The sequence below is a fragment of the Panicum virgatum genome, chromosome 3K (assembly GCF_016808335.1).
Source record: "Panicum virgatum strain AP13 chromosome 3K, P.virgatum_v5, whole genome shotgun sequence".
Taxonomy (NCBI): domain Eukaryota; kingdom Viridiplantae; phylum Streptophyta; class Magnoliopsida; order Poales; family Poaceae; genus Panicum; species Panicum virgatum.
In genome coordinates this window covers 7,493,421-7,513,930 of record NC_053138.1, presented here as the reverse complement: position 1 = coordinate 7,513,930, position 20,510 = coordinate 7,493,421, and the positions used below count along the sequence as shown (strand labels likewise).

Here is a 20,510-nt window from a genome sequence, read left to right as displayed (position 1 = left end):
GCCGTTTATCAGGAAAAAAATGGAATTAAGTTTTTAGAGCACAAGACAGGCTTCCAGAGAAGGAACCGTTGACCGGAATCTACAAGCCCTCATGAACTGCAAAAGTCAACACGCAGACGAGTGGGTGAATCAGTCCTGTTCTGAATTCTGATTCCCCAGCTGAAGTTTCCGTCCCTTCAACTCAGCCCAACGCACACACGCATTATCTTTACACTGTGCATCAATCGTGCCGCTGCATCCAAATAAAACTGCCAAGGAACGGCGTCGACTCGGCGAAACTCGACGCCGTTTGCAGTTAGCCCTGTGCCCAATCATCGCCACTACTGCAGCTGATCTGTTGTCAGCACCGCGAATCAGCAATTCAGAATAAAAAGAACTTTGTGTCAGTAGTAGGCAAAAGCCAACTGTTTCTTCGTCTACTCTGAAGGCCACTTGTGACTCTATTTTAATCCTTGAGCCTAATAGAACCGATTAACTGCTACCATTGGTCAATTTGTTTATGTCTCGCATTTCTAACCCTGCCTATAAATACACCCTGCTTCTTGATGCGCTTCTTCCCCCATTCAGATATCTTTGCTTCCGATCTAGATCAAGCAGCTAATTCATCGGCAAGAACTTGCTGACAAGCGTGAGGATTGATGAAGAGGTTTGCAGTCCACGAGGGCGAGATGGCACGCGTGCTGATGCTCATGTCGCACGGCCAGGAGCCGACGCTGCCGGTCGCCGGGCGCGCACCGGAGCGGGTGTTCGTCTGCAAGACGTGCAACCGCACGTTCCCGTCGTTCCAGGCGCTCGGCGGCCACCGCGCCAGCCACAAGAAGCCGCGGCTGGACGGCGACGGCGACCCCTCGCTGGCCAAGCCCAAGCTGCACGGCTGCTCCATCTGCGGCCTCGAGTTCGCCATCGGCCAGGCCCTCGGCGGGCACATGAGGCGCCACCGCGCCATGACGGGCGGCATGCCGCCGGCGACGACGACGATCGTCGTGGACAAGAAGCCCGACGTCAGCATCATCCACGACCACGACGACGGCGTCAAGCGCGGGCTGTGGCTCGACCTCAACCACCCGCCCTGTGACGACGGCTTCGACGCGGAGGCGGAGTGCGGCCACAATGCCACCGCAGGGATCACGTTCCATCAGTTCCTGGACACCGGGACCATGGCCGTGAACTGCCTTGGCTACTAGATACTACCACCAAGCTCCACAATTCTTCTACTACTTCTCAATTTCTTTTTTTCTTTTTTGGGACCTTCATTTTCTCACTTTCTTTTTATGTGGAGAAATCCACATTTTGTAGCAGTAGTAGAGGTGCCTAATGCATGCATATGGGTCATGCATGCATGAAAGGTTTTGGGGGTATCTTTGAGATGCTGTGCTGCTTTGGTGGTTAATTTGGAGGCCTAATTGCTACCAAAGATAGCTGATTTACCTTGGGTTTCATGTTATTATGGATAAAAAACCCTTTGGTCAAATGGCTTTGATGTAATTATTTAATCTTAGAAAGATATGTATAGAGAGCTTGTGGCTTTCTTCAGTTGGTAATCCTTTTTTTTTATAGTTTCAGTTGGTAATCCTGACTCAATGTCAAGTTGCCGCTTCTTTTAGTATCTTGGGTGATGACATAACACATGATGAGTTGAATCTGCGATACTTACGTCGAAATCAAAGGTCTTCCATTTGCTTTTGCGAGACTAGTATTATCCTCTCTGTATATTCTGTGATTATTACTCTTAAGAAAGTTGACCTATGTTTTCTCTAGAAAATAGCTAGGTAGTATGAATATGACGGATATACTAATAACCTGCCCCAGTAACTCAAAATTCTGTATATATCGTTCCCCTTATCTTGGTATTTGAGTACATTTATTTCCACTAATAGTTCCATCCCGAATGCTTATCTATCACCATAGCAAACTTCAGGGTGACTCCTGAAATTTAAATGCTTTCCATTCACTACATTTGAGCAACCAGGCTAAGGCCCTGTTTGGATCTCAGTGCTAAACTTTAGCACTAGTGTATCCAAACATGAGTGCCAATAAGATAGACTAAAGTTTACCCAAGACTCAAAAACTTTCGCAAGGTATGAGTGTTAATATGTGCTAAAATTTAGCATTCAACTTTAGCCCCTCCAAATAGGCCCTAAGAACGAATATACTTAAGAGGCACCATCCAAACTTCTGATAACTATTCTCTTTCACCAATGAAATCAAATAGAAATCAGATACGAATGCCTAACAAGGAACTATCACCAACAATGCATACACACATTTTTATCCAAAGCATTGCAGACAATAGAAATCTGAATTAATGTTGTGTGCTTGTGGTGACAACATACCCGACTGCAATGCAGACAATTTTTTTATAACTATTTGGGTTCCTCAGGTGATCTCACCAATATTTAGGTCACCTAGCAGCAGTTGTGTGACAAATCTGTAGCTTCTCTAGAATTACTTATTATTCGTGGTGTCAGTTATAATAGAGCACCTGATGTGGTGACTAGGACCGTAACAGAAGAAAAATGCATGGGCCCAACTTGTATTTGGCCCTTGATGCGTTGAGATTCATGGTTCACCGAGCTCGCTGATGCTATTCAGCAATACAACAATGTCGACATTGTGAATTATATCTAGTGCTTTTCTTTTCAAATTTTAAATATATTGTTTTTCTACTTTAGTTTTTTTTGGGGGGGGGGGGATTTTAAGTGTTATATCAACTCATAATGGAATCGTAGTGCAATTATATATGATGAAATAATAATCCTATTTTCCACTTATGTACATGATGTATATGATGCAGCACGAAGTACATGAGTTGAATTAGATACTCATGTACATGATGCAGCATGAAGTATTGATGAACAGTGAAAGTTGATAGCGCTATTGGTTACACCCAAAAAAACTAAAGTAGTATTAGCTGAACCTTGTTTTGATACTTATTTCATCATCTTCATTTTTATATAAGCTGTGAAATGGTTGAAATATCTATATATGTTATGCCTGGTGGGGGGGGGGTAAGATGAGCACATCTGTTGACAAAAATGCAAAGCCACCCTAATTTTCTAATGCAAGAACAGTACTGTGAGCTCAGAGAGCTCAGCTTTTGTCAAACAAATTTATACTAGTAGGAAAAGGAGATTCCTCATGTAGCTCTCTGTGTCATCTCTTATTAGGAGAGAGTCGAGAGAGCTACTGCGTACAGCGAATCTTGAGGCCTGGAATATAGTTTAGATGGTGGTTATCATGTGTGCAATCACCTCCTGCTAATTGAAAACAACTGGTTATAGGAAGCAAAATTCTAGTGCAACTCCTGGAACTGTGTAGAATATGCATGTACAGTAGTGTATGTATGTGGAGAACTGCAGCTGTTTTCTTTGCTTTCCAAGTCAGCAAGCAGTGACACCAAGTGTATTCAATCCATGCGTGATGTGTTCTTGGCTGCTGAAGCAATCATACCACAAGCACAGAGACAACAAGTTGCAGTTATGAAAACTTGCTTGCTCGCCTCATCAGGCATCAATTATGCGCGTACAGAAACTATCTAGAACCACATAGCACGCTTCAGAGTTGAGAACTTGGGATGCAGCAATCATCGGCGTAAACCGGTGTTCTTCGCACGTAGAGACAGGTTTGAGCTGAACTCTGCTTATCTATGAATAAAGTAGCTTTCCAACTGATCGTGTATGCGAGCTTTGTCTTTTTGGTTGCTTGACACAACTGAACAGCTAGCGTGTATAATAAAATGCTCAGACTTCGTGATGAGAAGTTGAATATTGCGTGAGAAATTTCTAGTAAGCGAGAAATTGAAGTCCCTCCAATCATAAGGAAATAAGCAGAAGCAAACGAAGTCAGGCGCGAATATATGCTGATTTCCGTCGCCGTTCTTTGCTGACGAGGTCGCAGAGATGATGAATTGGGACATATATAATATAATCTGTTGGCTCACTCCAGAGAAGAAAAGCCACAGCACCATACATCGTGTGCGTGTGCGGGATGACCCAACCTTCCATTAAACTGACGCCAACCCTAATGGCATGCAACAAGTTGCCATCAGCATCTGCTTGAGCATCTCCGTTCGGCAGCCAGCTCCAGTCCAACAGTATTTTCCTCTCACACCACTCCAGCCACCAGCTCCAGCTCCAACCAGTCTAACAGTATTTTTCTCTCACACCATTCCAGTTCCAGCCTCCAGCTCCAGCCTGCCAGTGATTCACTCAATGAACGAAGTTAGTTATCTGGTGCTGTCAGATGATGATCCATCATCAGTACCTGCTCTGGCCATTTGCAGCAGCTTCCGGGATTACTATTATTCCACTCGTTCACAGATCCAAGAATCTTTTAAATATTCATGAGCTAGCCTAGCCGAAACGAGCTCACATATTGGGCAGAGTTTTGGTTTGCTTGACTCTGTCCGATTCAGACTGCGAGGAACGCGGCGTTTCTTTTGCTGGATGGCCACTGGCCAGCGGAAGCTAGCCACCGGCGCCGTCTTCAGTGCCGCCGCTGTCCGTACAGCGGCGGTAGCCGGTAGGTGTTGGGTCTCCTCTCCCACGCCGGCGTGGAGCCACGCCATGAAGGGCGCGCGTCCTTGGCGCGGTGCGCAGAGCTAGGACAAGAGAAGCCGAGGTAGCTGGACGTGGCAGCTGCTGCGCGTAGGCCGAAGAGGCGGTACAAGAGCGCCGGCGGGCGCGCAGTCTGCGGGCTCGAGTCCGGCGCCGGCCGGGGCAGCGCGGCCGCCATGGATGGATGGATAGGAGTCGGCGAGAAGTGGGGAACGGAAAGCAACCAGGAGACGGGCTGCAAAGTGGCCCAGAGCCCACGCAACGCAAACGGAGGAGTATACCAGGGCCCATAATAGATGAGAGGCCCGAGAAAGAACTGAAGCCCGATCGACCCGGATTATGTATTTCAAACCAGGCCTGGATTAAATCATTCCACTTGGCTTCACTCAAACCCACCTGATTATGAATTTCTGACCAGGAATCAAACCTACTGCTCATTTGTTTATTCGGCAGCAATGGAACCTAAGCAGCTGGTTTTAACACAATAAGACCTGCTTATTTCTACCATATGGCGAAATAGTACATATAGCGAAAAGAGAATCATTGAGCTTCTCCTGCTCCCGTCCAGCAGAAGCACACATATTACATCTAGTTTAACAAAAAATTATCACATATAACATGTTGTTCTCGATCTTGATACAACCAAAAGACAATACATAAATAGTTCATTCTTCATTCACTTGGAGTAGCATAGAAATAATGTTGCCGCTGTAACCGCTCCTTTGCTCGCCAAATTCAAAAGTACAAGCTCCTGCATAAACACATTTGCATGAGGATGCATCCATATCATCCAGAAATGAAGCATGTGTTCACTTCATTCAGAAACGAACACCCTATTTTACCTACAGAAATGAATCATCTTCAGTTTTCATACATTCAGCAAGCTAGCAGCTGAATGAAAACAGATAGCTATTAATTCAAGCCTAACAGAACTAAGCTTTTTAGTAAAGCATTCTTCTGACTAGTAGAGAGTTATGGAGCACAATGATCTTCAGTTATCATACATTCAGAAAAGGTATAATACCAACAACAGTTAGAATGCAAGAAAAATGATATAAAGCAGACAATCAGGTCATAAGATATGCAGAACTGTTAACCATATGTAGATGATGAAGTAACATCTACCGGACTCCGTTTTTTTTTCCAACAACATTTCTAGCATTCTGGTGCGATAAAAGGTACAGAAAACGCCGTGCTCGTTTTTATAAATATAGATGGATCTCATAGCGTTTAACATGATACCATTCTCATCTGACAATGTTATGTTATGCTACCTGTATATGCAATACAATATATAGCATGGAGATACCAAATCCAGCTGCTTATTTGGTAGAGACCCAGCATTTGCAGACATTTGCATGGCAAAAGCTGAGCAATGTCAGCTTTACTCATGCTCGCTCCAGTCGACGCACGGCACCTGTACCGATCGCCAAGGCTCCACTTGTTCGGCGATGGCGCTCGCGTCAACACGACGGCACGAACTGCGAGCCCGCGACACATGCGTGCACGAGGAGGAGGAGGATGCTACGATGGCCAGTGCGCAGGTGGATGTTCCAGATGGGCAGGGCAAGGGGATCGAGCTCCCCCAACCAATCCCGATTTCGCCCCCGTTGTTTTCCTCCCGGAAAGCCTGCTGTTCCTTCTGAACAGAACAGACTCTGGCTCCGAAATCTGAATTGAAAGGCAGCAAGCTGCAAGAAACAAAGAGCAGAGACGAGGCTCCGATGGCGACGGCGAATTCTTTAGCACCGCCCGCGTGAGCCATGCCAAAATCAACTCTAATTTCTTCAACAAAAAAAAAGATCAACCCTAGCGATCAAGCCAGTTAATCATCCAGCTCCAGCGTCATCGCCGTCCGTCTTCCTCCAGGAGCTGCAGGAAGAACAAGTTGCCATCGCAAAAGTTGATTAGCATGTGATGAGGCGGAGCCCACCGGTGATTAGCGAATCACGACCACCGGCTGCCTATAGCTTAGCTTATGTTAGCATGCATTGTTGTTACTACTCTAGTAGTTAATTTGATCGGCGAACCACTGTTTATTGCTTGGTTTTGTTTAAATAGTTTCCGCTAGCTGCTGGTTTCTTGGAAGCCAACCACTCTCCTCGTCACCTCCCAAAAGATCGGACTGCTTTAATTTAATTTAATTTAATTTTGTGCTCGCATCCTGTTCCATACACTCACTCGTCATGTACGAGTATTTGTCAAAGAGCTCTCTAGCTAGCTATGAGTAGCGTGTGTTCTCCCTCCGTTTCTCTGTATTTGGTGTATCAATCAACTACTCTAATGGCAGATAAAATACTGAAGAGTGTCTGGGTCTATATATTACATCTAAGTAAAGTAGGGATAGTTAGTTTCAAAAAAAAGTAGGGATACGAATACCACATTAATCGAAAAATAAAATTGTGAAAAAAATAGTTGATTGCTTTTCTATGAATTGGTAAAAGACCATATCATTTAGAGTCTTGCGTAAAAGTTAGTACCGGTATTTCAGGATTAAAATAGAAAATGGTAGAGTACATAACTACATACATTAAATACAATTTGAAAAAAAAAACTGACAATAAATAAAATTATTAAATGATTTTTATGGAAGAAATTTAGAGAAAAGTTCGATTTACACCCTCAAACTATAACAAAAGTTCAATTTTCATCATTCAACTACTAAACCAGATATCAGAGGCCATCCAACTGTCAAAAGCAGACAAATTTGGACCATAAAAATCGGACTACTAATCGTTGTGCAACTCAACGTCATTGCATACGCAATTCGCGTTTTCTTGACCATCAACCTCCAACAGGAATCCGGTGACAAAGCACATAGATGAGAGTATATATGAGACCATATGGGTTGGCAGGTAGGACATCGAAATGCATCAGTCCACGTATGAATTTGAAAGCATCGTGCTGCTGAATATCATTACAAGTCTGCAATTGGGAAAAATCACAGACGGTGTGCAGCCACAATGTCAATCAATGATAAAGAGCCTAATCAAAGGTGTATCAACTCTAATATATAACCCCTCGTAATTTGCACGATTCACCTTGCTAGCTACCGTGATTTTCAGAAACATTAAAAAGTTTTTTTTTTGCACCAGATTTCTCATTAGTGGAGCCTTTAGTTTTGAGTGGTGGCAGCTAAATGTTTTCCACTTAATTTGCACGCCATGCATGTATGAGTGCTTTGATCGTGCAATGAACAGAGCAGTTCTAATTATGCTCCACAGATTCATGTTTCACTTAACTATTCTGGGACCTTTCTGTGAGCTTTTGTCCGAAAAGTTGCCGCCACTTAAGCTACCTGTCATTTCAGTGATGATTAGAGGGGAGCCATCAACACCACTCGGAAAGGCTTGATGCATGTATGCATAACATGGTGGACTTTGATCGATGGTGCCTTTAGTTGCCTCGTTGTGCCATCATCTGACAACTAATCGCCCATCTGAAAGCAGTTGTTGTACCCTAGCACTAGCAGATTAAGGCTGTCCTGGCCTCACAAAACATCCCTTTCTCTTATCTTTTTGCATTCTTGTGGGGGCTAATGAGCTTGCTGCATGCTACATTTCAGACAGCTGGTGCCTGCCTCCCCACCATATTAATCTCCTCGTGGCTACACGTCATTAATCAAACTAGCATGAATCAGTGACGCTAGACAAGTCAAAACAGAAAGACAAACTAAGGTCATGTTTAGTTTAAAAAAGTTTTGCTACAATACCCATCACATCGGAGCTTCGGACACATGCATGGAGCATTAAATGCAGTTGAAAAAAACTAATTACACAGTATAACTATTTGATACGAGATGAATCTTTTAAGCCTAATTAGTCCATAATTGAATATTAAATTGTTAAATAACAACAAAATGTGCTACAGTACCAAAGTTCAAACTTTTTCGCGAACTAAACATAGCCCAACAAGAAGCTACACTCGTAGTACTGATTTGAAATGCACGCAGTATGGCCGTGCATATGGAGGCTTACACTCCAGTGACCCTTCACCAGCAAACTGCGAGTGATTTGGTGCATGATAGCTAGGGTTCATTAGGGCGATATGCTTGTTAATTGCCCACCTAATCTTCCTGTTAAACACGGCGCTGGCGCGTGTCCCGGCCGAATCCTTTTCTTAATCCCTGGCGGATCCCGGCGGCATGGTGGGATCATGAGATCAGGGCAAAGCAAGGGGATTAAAATTTTAATTATCGCTGCTGCTGGCGATGCCGCCGGCTGCAGTTAACATCATGCAGACGCTTTTAGATTGGTCGTCTGTGTTGTTGTTTCATGTGCGATTTGATCGCTTAATTTTACTAGCTACTTTATTATAATGCAGGCGATGATGTGAGTTACGTACGTTTGATCAACAATAATGTAGACCGATGCGTGGTCGGCCCACTGAGAGGAACACGCGAAGGAGCAACAACCATGGCGCGCACGGACCGGAGATTACTGTAGTGTTGATGTGTGCACATTGCTCACATTTTTCTTGGGCTGAATCGTGGCGAGCTTGAAGCTTCTGCGTCTTGTGCTTGCATCTACTGACTTCCACTCAAAGATAGCCCCATAGTTAGTGCTCACTTCAGTCACTGATTTTTGGAACCTTTTAATATTTTAATTTGCGAAGCCTTTACGCATCATCGGAAATTTGGAGTTGCTTATTATATGTAACTTTGGTATAAAAATCATGATAAAGTGGCCTTTCTCTGGTTTATGTATTGAAAAGATACAATAATAATTACGAAATTATTGTCACAAAAAAAATCTACTAATGTATTTCATGCTCAGCCTCAATATGGAAAGATGTATTTATGGTCAAAAAAATCTATGAAATTATTGTCACAAAAAATCTACTAATTATGAATATACTAGTCTATCAACTCGTGCTCCCTCACGGACTAGTTAGAGATATCTAATAATTATCTATTTCACAATTTTTTTAATTAATTAATATTCTAATCTAGTACGGTAAAGATATATATTTATCATTATGTAATTGTAATAAATGTGATAGGTTTAGTTACTAATATTTTTTTCTCACTTTGCATCACACATCCATATGTGTTTGATATGTATTCAACATCATGAAAATTGGTATTCGTGTCTCTTCTCTTATACATGAATATATGGTAACACACACATTATGGTTATTATTTTATATAAATAATAACATAAATAATATATTAATAATAATAGAAATAGTAATTTAGAATTTTATAGTGATGTGTATTAAGATTTTATTATAATAATATAATTTTGATTCAGATTTTGGGTTTATTTTAACTTTTATTATGTTATCATTGGATAATATGTATAAAAATTTAAGTGGTTATTTGATATTATTTTTAATGGCATGAGTGGGTAATTTACATGAAGATTAGGGGGTTACTTGAGATTACTTTTTATAATGGCAGAGGTGTGTAATTTAGATACATGTTTCTGAGGTTACTTTAGTCTATTTTCATAATGACAAAGGTGGGTAATTTATTAGAAAAAATAACAGATCCAATGGCTATTATAATTAGAGTTGCCGAATTGATGGCCGAATGTTTCTCATTTTTGTGAGAACTTGTAAATTTTCTCTATTTTTTTTAGACTGTACCCACTTAGGATTTTAGGTGACTTTCTTTGGAGGCTTCAAAAGGAGTTTCCAATTAGTAATGTAAGATTGCTCATCTCGTTTTTATTTGTTCCCTCATTACCTTAAGCTTTGGGGAATTGTTAGTTGGTGCTTGCAACTCACTAGTAGCTTAGATGATCTATCCGTGCAGAGCAGCACACTTACACATGTGCGTAGCGCGTGCCTTACATGTGAAGAAGCAAGAAGACAGGCAGACGACGCCGAGGACTGGGAAGAAATTAATAATAGGCAGGCGCACTTCTCTTCACGAACGCTACCGATGATCACCAACGAAGTGCGCACTAGCTAGAAGTAGAACACAGAGATCACCATAGAATATCCCACGATGATTCTGAGAGTTCTGACAGAACGGCCCTTAACCACTCGTAGTAGCTGCTCTTGATGACAAACATTATCGTTGACACTTCAACATGCCTGTATTATACCACCGAGTAACCGTCGAGCATGCTATCTTAAGCGTTAACTAATAATGTAAAGAAAAAAAGGCCAAAAGCCGCAAGCAAAACGACTGCGAAAAGCGTCAGCTGACGGGGGTAAAGGCATCGATCCTAAGATCCTCCCTGCCAACTTTGTGCCAAAAAAATCTGCGGATTAATTTGAGTACTTGTGAGTGTATGAGTGTGTTCGATGCTGATTGCTGCGCCGTTTTACGTTTACCGAAAGGGAAGACGCAGCCAGCCAACAATATTGCCGATCGGGCCACGTCGTCGTCGCCCGTTGTAGTATACGGCGGGGCGGTCGTCGCGGTGCTTAGTAAAATCCGAGGATCAGTTTCATTATTAGTGTTAGAGCAACTCTAGCAGAGCTATTAAATGAGCTTCCATCTCCATATTTACTCGGTGGGTGTAAAAAATTGATCTCCAGCAGATCTTCCAAATGGACTGTTATTTTGGTAAGCTTTCCAAATTTCTCCCTCCACTCCCTCAATTTGGTGGCCCTCTATTTGGGCTGTCAACTATGAGCCCTCTATAGAAGTCTAATTTACTCGACCTATTGGAGTGGAGGCCCATATTTGAATGAGTAAAATTTAAAAGCACACTTCTAAATAGACATTTGCTCACCCAAATTTAGAAGTCCTACTAAAATTGCTCTTAGAGCCGATGGATATGTTCTTGGATTAATCCCTCTCTTTGTCTCTTAAGAAGCATGCTGCGGTGACGGTAGATAATAATTTTATGTTGGTGGGGTCGCCCGCCGCACTAATATTTGATAGATCTCCCTACATCTATAACATATACTAGATGCTCGTGCATTGCTACGGACAAAATTGGTATAAGTATTAGACACGTATTGATGGGTGTGCGTTAATTTGTAGGGTTTTACGTGATCGAGTCGTGGATGGAAGAGTTTTGTCCGACTCGAATATGGAATGAGATAAGACCACCCGTCAATAATATGAGACGGATAAAATTAAAATTTAGATAGAAATCTTACTCTATTTATTTGAAATAGGTATATAGCCGTTCGTTCGATATCAAAGGAATTCTCTCGTTATCCGCCTAGCTACTTGTTTAGAAGTGCGCAATAATATCTCCACTCGCCAGAGTCGAAGAAGGAACTTGCTTTTTGTTCATTTATTGAAGAAAAAAGATTGAGTCCACGAATGAAATGCATGCATACAATACAAGTCAACCCATCATATGCCACGCATCATGCTTTAGCACTTAAGCTCTCTCATATTATCAATTACTATAAGCCCTTGATTTTTTTTTACCCTTGTTCTTTTTCGTTCTGTCTGTGATACTTTTTGGCTCACTCTCTTTTAATTTCCTACTGCTCTTTCTCCCCCTCTTCCTCCTCCTGCAAGGTGCGAGTGCGAGCTGCCGGCCACGCATTATTCTATCAGTATGGCGTATGCGCAACAAATATCACCGGCCGCTCGCGCCGACTATTTCAGCAGTTGAGCACATTCGCTTCCTCCTCCCAGTTGAGCTGCCACGGCTGCCATGGCAGATCCAGCTGACGTGTGCGTCCGTGTAGCTGACCAGTCAACGCCAGCTCGATGCTTACGTGTACATGCGGACTCCACCATGTACATGCAGCAGCAGGTCAGCAGGCTGCAGGCTGGCAAGGTACTAGTGGAGCAAGCAACCGCTGCTGCTGCAGCAAGCTGACACATGCAAGCGATTGACGATGCAACTGGGGACGACGACGGTCAAATAATGGACCACAAATTAACGAGCTGGCGGCGGCGGCTTCCATTGTCGACCTGCCTGCATCTGCACCCACTCCGTCCCTCACTCCCTGAATGTTAGCTGGCCGTGGTGTCGACAGTTCAATTTTTTTTTTGTTAATTTGTATGATCTGGGTGGGACTCTGCTCTAGTTTAAATTTGCGCACCACACTTCTTTCTCCAGTTGAATGTTTGCATAATCCCACTGAATTTCTGTCAGCCTTTTAAATCCTACTAGTCGGAGAGTAGTATTCCTTGGTCTTGAAGCTTTGGTGGCCTTCATGCAAACCAACCTCACCGTGTATAGTTGATCCAATGGCCCAGATTAAAGTTTGCATAGTTTGCACGGAATGTTGGTTTGTATCTGATATGTTTCGTTTTTAATTACCTTGCCAAACGGGTATAATTTCAAATCATGCCAGACAAATGACACAAAGTAGGAGTACATGCGCGCTTCTAATTGGCACACACGCACAAGCACCATCCGCCAAAAGATAGCATGAAACATAAGTACTCTAAAGAAGAAATAAGTTCAGAACGCAATTAAAAAAAGGAAACACTCAAAGTCATGCCTTTGCCATCACAATGTTGCCGTGGAGGTGATCACCTCATGCTACCTGTGTGCATCATCAACGAGGTGTTATCCTTGGCTTCTCCTTCGCTCGAGTGTGATGGTATCTTATATTCTCATTTTGTGAAAGGAAAAGGAAGTAAAGGGAGAAAATGGTTCTAGCGCACCGCACCCCAATCGATAGGAGTTTTAGCTAGAGCCTGAATTCAGGTCAATACTGGTTCAAGTCTGCTAGCGCATTGGTCGGACTCTGCTTTCTCACAGGATCATACTCTTTTTTTTCTCAAAGTGTCCAGGACCTTTTTTGAATTTTGGATCAAATATATGAAGTCTGAGCGAGGCCGATCAGCTAACTCGGGCTGTGCGGTACATTGGTCAAGTTGGCTCACACCGGGTTTCTTCGAGCGAACCGAGCCGGTTAGAGGTGCAAATGGGTTTTTTTAGATAAAGGAAGCATATCCGGCCTCTGCAGCTGCACACAGCCAATTTTTTACAAAATTCTCAGCACGCAAGCTGATAAAATAGAGTTAAGAGTACACAAACGACTTGAAAGAATTAAAAGTAAAGTCTATTATTGCTTCTCCATCCATTCTTGGCAAAAATATCCAAGGCGACGACCTCCAATGCCTTGCTCGCAAAACAGATAGTCTTCTTTGTATCCTTATACTGTAGCAGAGACCAAAATCGCCAAACAGACATGCAAATGGGTAACCTTTATATGCCCCTCCAATTCTCTTTAGTATCCCATTTTAAAAAAGTAGTACAAAACTTTGAACTAAAGAAGTTCGGAGAGACGTCTAAGGATTACCCATTTGCACCCCTAGGGCGGTCTCACTAGGCCAGGCTACACATGTTTTCACTACAAGGTGCAGCTTGCGGGGCCCACGTGCAGGGACAGAGCGGTCCGGGAACGTGACTATCACGGCTGCAGCTGCGCCCATTTGGCACGCGGGGCACACCTATAAAGGCAGCATCCGTTCCCCCAGTCCACGCTTGGCTTCTCTCTTCTCCCATCTCCCCCTCCCACGCCTTCCTCCTCTTGTCTTCAGTTACCACTTCATTGGCAACCGTTCCGGGCTTCCCTCTCGTCTTGTTCCTCCCCCTCTTTCCCCCTGCAAAGGACCCCCGTTAGTTCCCCCATTTTTTACCTGCACGGAGGACTCCCGAGAGCTTCTCCCTCCATCCAGTTTGCTGCATACAGATCGTCAAGGTGAGCGATTCTTTCTGTATGTGCGTGCTCTGTTTCTTTCTCGGCAAACCCAGGCCATGAACCGGCTCTAGGCCGATGCAAATGGTTTCTTTCTTCCTCCGGTGGATGCTCCGTGCTTCCCCCAAATCCTCGCTGCGTTGCTCTGCATCACCATTCGCATCCCATGAGTCTGTAGGTTGTAGAATGATAAGAAGCTCGCCCTTCCCCGTCTTGGCTGATCGACCAGTATCTTTCCTCCCATTTTGGTTTCATTCAGATCCATGATTGATTCCTGAGAAGGCTTCCCTTTTGACTCTCGATTCTTATTGGTTTCCCAATGCGAGATGATTTGAATGTTTGTCAGGACAGAGGAGATTGTTGGCGCATGTGCACCGTCCACTCTGCCTTATTTTTTCTCCTCTCTTCTGTTGTGGAGCCTAGTTTACTCCTCCAGTTCGGCAGCTCCAACTGCTCAGCGCACTAGCTCGCAGCTTCCTTGCATTGATTAGTTTAGAATTACTTGAGATTTAGTTGCCCTTTACGACATGCTTTACACCTAAACACCGAAGGAGTAGGAGATCCGCTTGGCCGTGTTAAGCCTCCTTTATGCACGCTATTATATTCTCCTGCCGGGTCTCTGATCACATGAGCTTTTTTGACAGAAAAGAGAACTGTTCTTCAGGAGGTGAACCATGAGGACCAGGAATCCGACAATGTCAAAGGTTTGTCGGGGAACGAACTTTGATCTAGCGCCATTCCTCCGATTCCTTCTTTGTAAACGTCTTCAGAAGAAAGTTTCTTCTCTGTGGAGAAGGTTGGGTGGATACACTTTTATTTACCGAAACTTTTCCTCTCTTCTGTTTTCTTACAGTCATCGTCATGGCCCAAGACGAAGACGGTGGTGAAGAAATGGCTCAACCTCAAGAGCTCAGAGTTCCATTCGGACTGCATCAGTAAGTCCATCTAACATTTTCGTCGCCGGGGTTTCAAATCAAATCCTTCACTTTCCCGCTCAAATCTTCTGATTTTCTTCCCCAATCATACCATGACACCCTCTCATCACAAGTTTGCGATGTGTTTGACCAGACGAGAGCTTTGGAGGCCAGCATCAGGTGATGAGGAGGAGCTGCTCCGACGACAGAGATGGCAGCCTTCTCACGCAGACAGACCTGTCAGGTATTACTTTTTTCACCAAGCAGAGCCACACCCACAGCAACCGTTCCTCCCCTTTTATCTTCAAAAGGCACGGTTACTGTTCTTGCAAGTACAATAACAATGGCCTTTACAGACTACAGACAGAGTGCAGGGAGAGTAGCTGCGACTCTCTTCCAGTACGTAGTTTCAGGTTTTTATACTCTTATGATGGAAATAGAAAGAAATGAAAAAGTAGAGATATACTGTTGTTCTAAAAAAAACTAGAGGTATATGTGCTGCTAGTGTGTTTTAAATTACAGAATTTGGTTTGCATGTTTCCTCATCGTTCTGTTTTGTTTCCTGCCCATGCGCCATGCACGTCGGCTCACCAGGTGGCTGGCTGGTGGAGAGCTCTGAGAACCTGCGGCCACCTCCTCCTCCTCCCCGGTATGGCTCCCCGGCGCCGACCCCGTCGTGGAGGCCTCCCAAGGAACTCAGGTGAGTGAGCTGGACGCGTCTCGGCGCTCGAGCTTACGTCTGGTGATGGAAACGACCGTATTTTTATCTGCATCAGACCAGAGGCGTGCTTCAGAATTCAGAGTAGTATGGAACAAACAAAAATAAGATGCTCTGTTTGTTTCTGTCGACGTTTTTTTTTGTCCATTGAATTCTTGCTGTCATGCCAACTTGCTGCCGTGAGTCAATGAATCCAGCTCATGTTCAGAAGTCAAATTGCGTTGAGTTCATACGATATCGTCGAGCTGGTGGTCGTGTTGTGACTACTGGATAGTGGATAGGAGCAGCGGCTGGGAATACTTTGGGACTGCTGACCTCTAGCTGCTCTTCTTTTTTTGCTTTGAAATTTATAGTATAGGGGACAGTGGTTGCAGCAGTACGTAGTAGGCGATTGTCTAATCTCGCTTAGCTGTGGCTAATGATGCTGCTGAGTATATCAAATTTTATATAAAAAAAAGCTAATCCCTATTCAGCAACTGTAACTGCTTCATGTTCATGTTCTTCAGGATGTTCGTTGGGACATGGAACGTAGGAGGGCGAGCGCCGCATGGAGGGCTAGATCTCTCCGACTGGCTCATCGACGGCTCTGCTTCCTCCTCTCCTCACATCTACGTTCTTGGGTACGTATCCGTGCTTGCGTATTGCAGTAGTTCTTGTACATGCATAGCAGGGTAAATTAACCTAGCTATTAGTCCTAGTACAGAGTAAAATCATACCGCTACCAGCGCTATTCATTTCTGAAGACGAGCATGCTTTGGTGTAGAGATTCCTGAATACTGACAGAGGCAGCCAGAAATGGTTCGGCCAGTTGACAGCAGCATGATTATTCCTGCATGACTGGAAGCTCCACTCATGGTAATCATGAAACGCTGTCATAGGAATTGACAGTTCTGTGTGGATTTCAGTGCGAACCCATGGTGGCTGCAATTATGGCATCATCTGCATAGGAGTAGGTCATGGTCATGGATTTCAGTGTTTGCGTTAATTTCTGGAGCTATAATCACGGTCACCTTCCTTTCTGACGCCATGAGTGCTGCAGTGCATAGGAGACGCAGTTCTGTCTGGTCTGGAACAAACAAACGAAATTACTACTGCTAGTATACGTTTCCCTTGACCATATTGTTTTTACTTTGAACTACTAGTAGTAATTATGTCTGCAAATTTGTATGGAACTTTTCTTTATCAATAAGTATTGTGTAATAGGCAGCTCTAGTTTTCAGTTAACTGAATTTGATCATCCATCCCGCAGCTTCCAGGAGATCGTGCCGCTGAACGCCGGGAACGTGCTCGGCGCCGAGGACAAGGGCCCCGCCTGCCAGTGGCTGGACCTCATCCGGCGAGCACTGAACCCGGAGAGCAGAGGCAGCCACGGCCTCCTCCCCTTGGACTCCCTCCAGAAAGGCCGGGTGAGCTTCTCGGACCTGCTGGCCGCGGAGGACAGCAGGCTGAGCGCGGCGTCGGAGCTGGACGACGACGCCAGCGAGCTGTCCACGTCGAACCAGGAGTCGAGCAGCGAGGAGGAGTCCGGCGACTTCGGCGGCGCGGCGCGGCGGCTGCGCGGGCACGGCTACCGTCTGGCCGCCAGCAAGCAGATGGTCGGCATCTTCCTCTGCGTCTGGGTCCGGGCCGACCTCCTGCCCTGTGTCACCAGCCTCAGGGTCTCGTGCGTCGGCAGGGGCATCATGGGCTACATGGGGAACAAGGTGATCATCAAAACCACTTCAGTGGCCGTGATTGATTGAAATTTGAAATACGTCGGCGCATGGAAAGAAAATTCAGGGTCTGATCCGAATTCTTGATCGATTCAGGGCTCCATCTCGGTGAGCCTGACGCTGCAAGGCGGCGCGTCGCTGTGCTTCGTGTGCACGCACCTGGCGTCCGGCGAGAAGGACGGCGACGAGGTGCGGCGGAACAGCGACGTCGCCGAGATCCTCAAGCGGACGAGGTTCGTGCCGAGTCCACCACTCCGCTTCTCCTGGCCGCCGCCGGCGCTGTCGCCGGAGACCATCCTGGAGCACGAGTAAGGACGACCTGCCCGTCTCCATCAGCATCGCGCCAATCCAATCAATACGTAGTGACCCTGAACCGTGGCTGATCGAATGCGTTCGTGGCCGATGGGTGGACGTGCAGCAAGGTGATATGGCTCGGCGACCTCAACTACCGGCTGACGAGCGGCGGCGGCGGCCGCGAGACGCGGGAGCTGCTGGAGCGGCACGACTGGCAGGCGCTCCTGGAGCGGGACCAGCTGCGGACGGAGCAGCGGGCCGGGCGCGTGTTCGCCGGGTGGGAGGAAGGCCGCATCCGCTTCCCGCCCACGTACAAGTACCTGGCCGAGTCCGACGCCTACGCCATGAGCCTCGGCGCCTCCGGCTCCCGGGAGAAGAAGCGCACGCCGGCATGGTAACGACCAGTACTAATCCCCCATGCTAATCATTATTACTAGGAGATTAATCACAAAGTTCCGTTCCGGCTAGGGAATAATCAATCAGAGTCGGTTAGATTGGAACTGATGAAGAATTAGGGGGTCACATGGACATGGCGGCGCATCGTGTAGGGGCCAGGGAGTGACAAGGACGTGCACGGTCGATCAATCGATCACTAGGCGCGCATCATCCCTGCAGACTGATGGATCGTAGTGGCATCGTCACACATGCAATGGCAACACTAGATCATGTGAGCTCTAGGGACTAAACGCCTTGCAGGTCGTCTTGACTTAATCCCCATGTCTCTGCCACCACAGGGTCTCCAATCCAATTCAGAGTCGGTTAGATTGGGACTGAAGAATTAGGGGGTCACATGGACATGGCGACGCCTCATGTAGGGGCTAGGGAGAGTGACAAGGACGTGCACGGTCGATCGATCGATCCCTGCAAACAGATGTATCGTAGCGGCATCGTCACACGTGCAATGGCAGCACTAGATCATGTGAGCTCTAGGGACTAAACGCCTTGCAGGTCTTGACTTAATCCCCATGTCTCTGCCACCACATGGTCTCCAATCCAATTCAGAGTCGGTTAGATTGGGACTGAAGAATTAGGGGGTCACATGGACATGGCGACGCCTCGTGTAGGAGCTAGGGAGAGTGACAAGGACGTGCACGGTCGATCGATTGATCACTAGGCGCGCATCATCCATGCAGACAGATGGATCGTAGCGGCATCGTCACACATGCAATGGCAGCACTAGATCGTGTGAGCTCTAGGGACTAAACGCCTTGCAGGTCTTGACTTAATCCCCATGTCTCTCCACCACAGGGTCTCCAATTCCCCGTCGACCGATCACACGCCAACTATCTAGCCATGAAAGATTTCTAGCTAGTACGAATATTGGTCTAGATGCGCCACGTCTCTGTGGACGATTCGAGGTCGACAGGACGACCATTCATGGAATCTCAAATTGTTTAGACTGGGATCTATCTATCAAGACCAGATGCTCTGAATTCAGCTCTCCATCAGTGGTAGTGATGGATAATCTATCGAGATTAACAAGCCTAGGAGGAGTAGCGTAGGCTCGACGGTGACCAGTCCCTGTCGATTCCCGGCAGGCTTCCTCGCCTCCCGCTGCAGAATTATACTGCTTCCTGCCAGAGAATAGGGAAGCTACCTAGCTGCTGCTGCTTTACGCATGCACGCACGTAGTTACTGAAAGAATCAGCCGTGACAGCGCCTCATCTTTTACTAACCACCTTGTCGATCGTCGGCTGGCAGCTTGGCTCACGCGCGTCTGATCGGTTCTGTTTTGCTGTGCAGGTGCGACCGCATCCTGTGGCGCGGCGAGGGGATGCACCAGCACTGGTACGCGCGCGGCGAGTCCCGCTTCTCCGACCACCGCCCCGTCAGCTGCCTCTTCTCCGCGCGGCTCCACGCCGACGGTAGCAAGCAGCCGGCGGCGCTGCGGGGGAACGGCGCCGCCGCCCGCTTCCGGCGGCGCGGCACCATGCCGCCCAGCAGGGCCGCCGCGGCGGTGGCCGCGCCGCGCGGCGCGGTTGTGGAGGCGGAGGAGATGCTCCTCGTCCCGCGGGCCAGCTGCCCGCACTCCTCGAGGTTCTGACGCGCGCGCGCATGCATCGCGGACACTGGCAGCGATCGAGGCGATGCCAGCGTGGACGCGGCGGCGCACGGGCATGCATGCCACCGGGCACCGGCCGCCGCGGGTGAGACGGAGACGAGCTGCGAGCCCGAGGCCCGGAAAGGGTAGAGCAGCCGTGTGCGTCCTCATGATTGGGCGCGGGGCGCCATTGGGCATGGGCGGCGACAGCGACAGTTCAGGGCGTGCGCGCGGTGGCGACCGGCGAGGAAGACATTCTCCTCGGGAACGCGCAGGTTTTTCAGGGTGTCTTCTTGGAAAGAATGTTCTTTCTTGCTAGTACACGCAGCTACGCTGCCCGTAGGGATGTAGAGGTAGTATAGGAGCAGTGGCGGATCAAGGGGGGCGCGGGGGGGGGGGGGGGGGCTCCACTCCATTGGAAAAAGGGAGCTAGAAGAGGAGAAAGTGAAGAGAGAAGAAGAAGACTTCAGCCCTCTTTGGCCGTGTCCTGGATCCGCCACTGTATAGGAGAGCTCCTTTTCGGGTTCCTTTCTTGTATTTTTTTTCCTTCCCTCCTCCGGGCTCCGGCAACAGAATCGAGAAACTTGTGAGCTTGAGCAATGGAGGGCTGCAGTACCCAAGGAGGTAGCGGCAGAGTTTCCTTTTGGGTAGTCAATTGGATCGATAAGGCTCTCCTTGATTTCATCAGCAGCAGCA

At 46.6% G+C, this 20,510-nt stretch overlaps 2 protein-coding genes across 2 annotated transcripts; both read left to right on the top strand.

The window, feature by feature from the left end:
* Positions 1–302: 302 nt before the first annotated feature.
* Positions 303–1,537, top strand: LOC120697238 (zinc finger protein ZAT12-like). Its single transcript, XM_039980396.1, has one exon. It carries the CDS (start codon positions 639–641, stop codon positions 1,182–1,184), a length of 546 nt encoding a protein of 181 aa, XP_039836330.1. The 5' UTR covers positions 303–638; the 3' UTR covers positions 1,185–1,537.
* Positions 1,538–13,946: 12,409 nt separating this feature from the next.
* LOC120697235 (type I inositol polyphosphate 5-phosphatase 8-like) lies at positions 13,947–20,133 on the top strand. The gene is made up of 10 exons (XM_039980395.1): positions 13,947–14,138; positions 14,780–14,839; positions 14,989–15,070; positions 15,204–15,293; positions 15,644–15,749; positions 16,274–16,387; positions 17,017–17,470; positions 17,576–17,787; positions 17,898–18,167; positions 19,517–20,133. Exons 2-10 carry the CDS (start codon positions 14,810–14,812, stop codon positions 19,815–19,817), a joined length of 1,659 nt encoding a protein of 552 aa, XP_039836329.1. The 5' UTR covers positions 13,947–14,138; positions 14,780–14,809; the 3' UTR covers positions 19,818–20,133.
* The last annotated feature ends 377 nt before the right edge of the window (positions 20,134–20,510 follow it).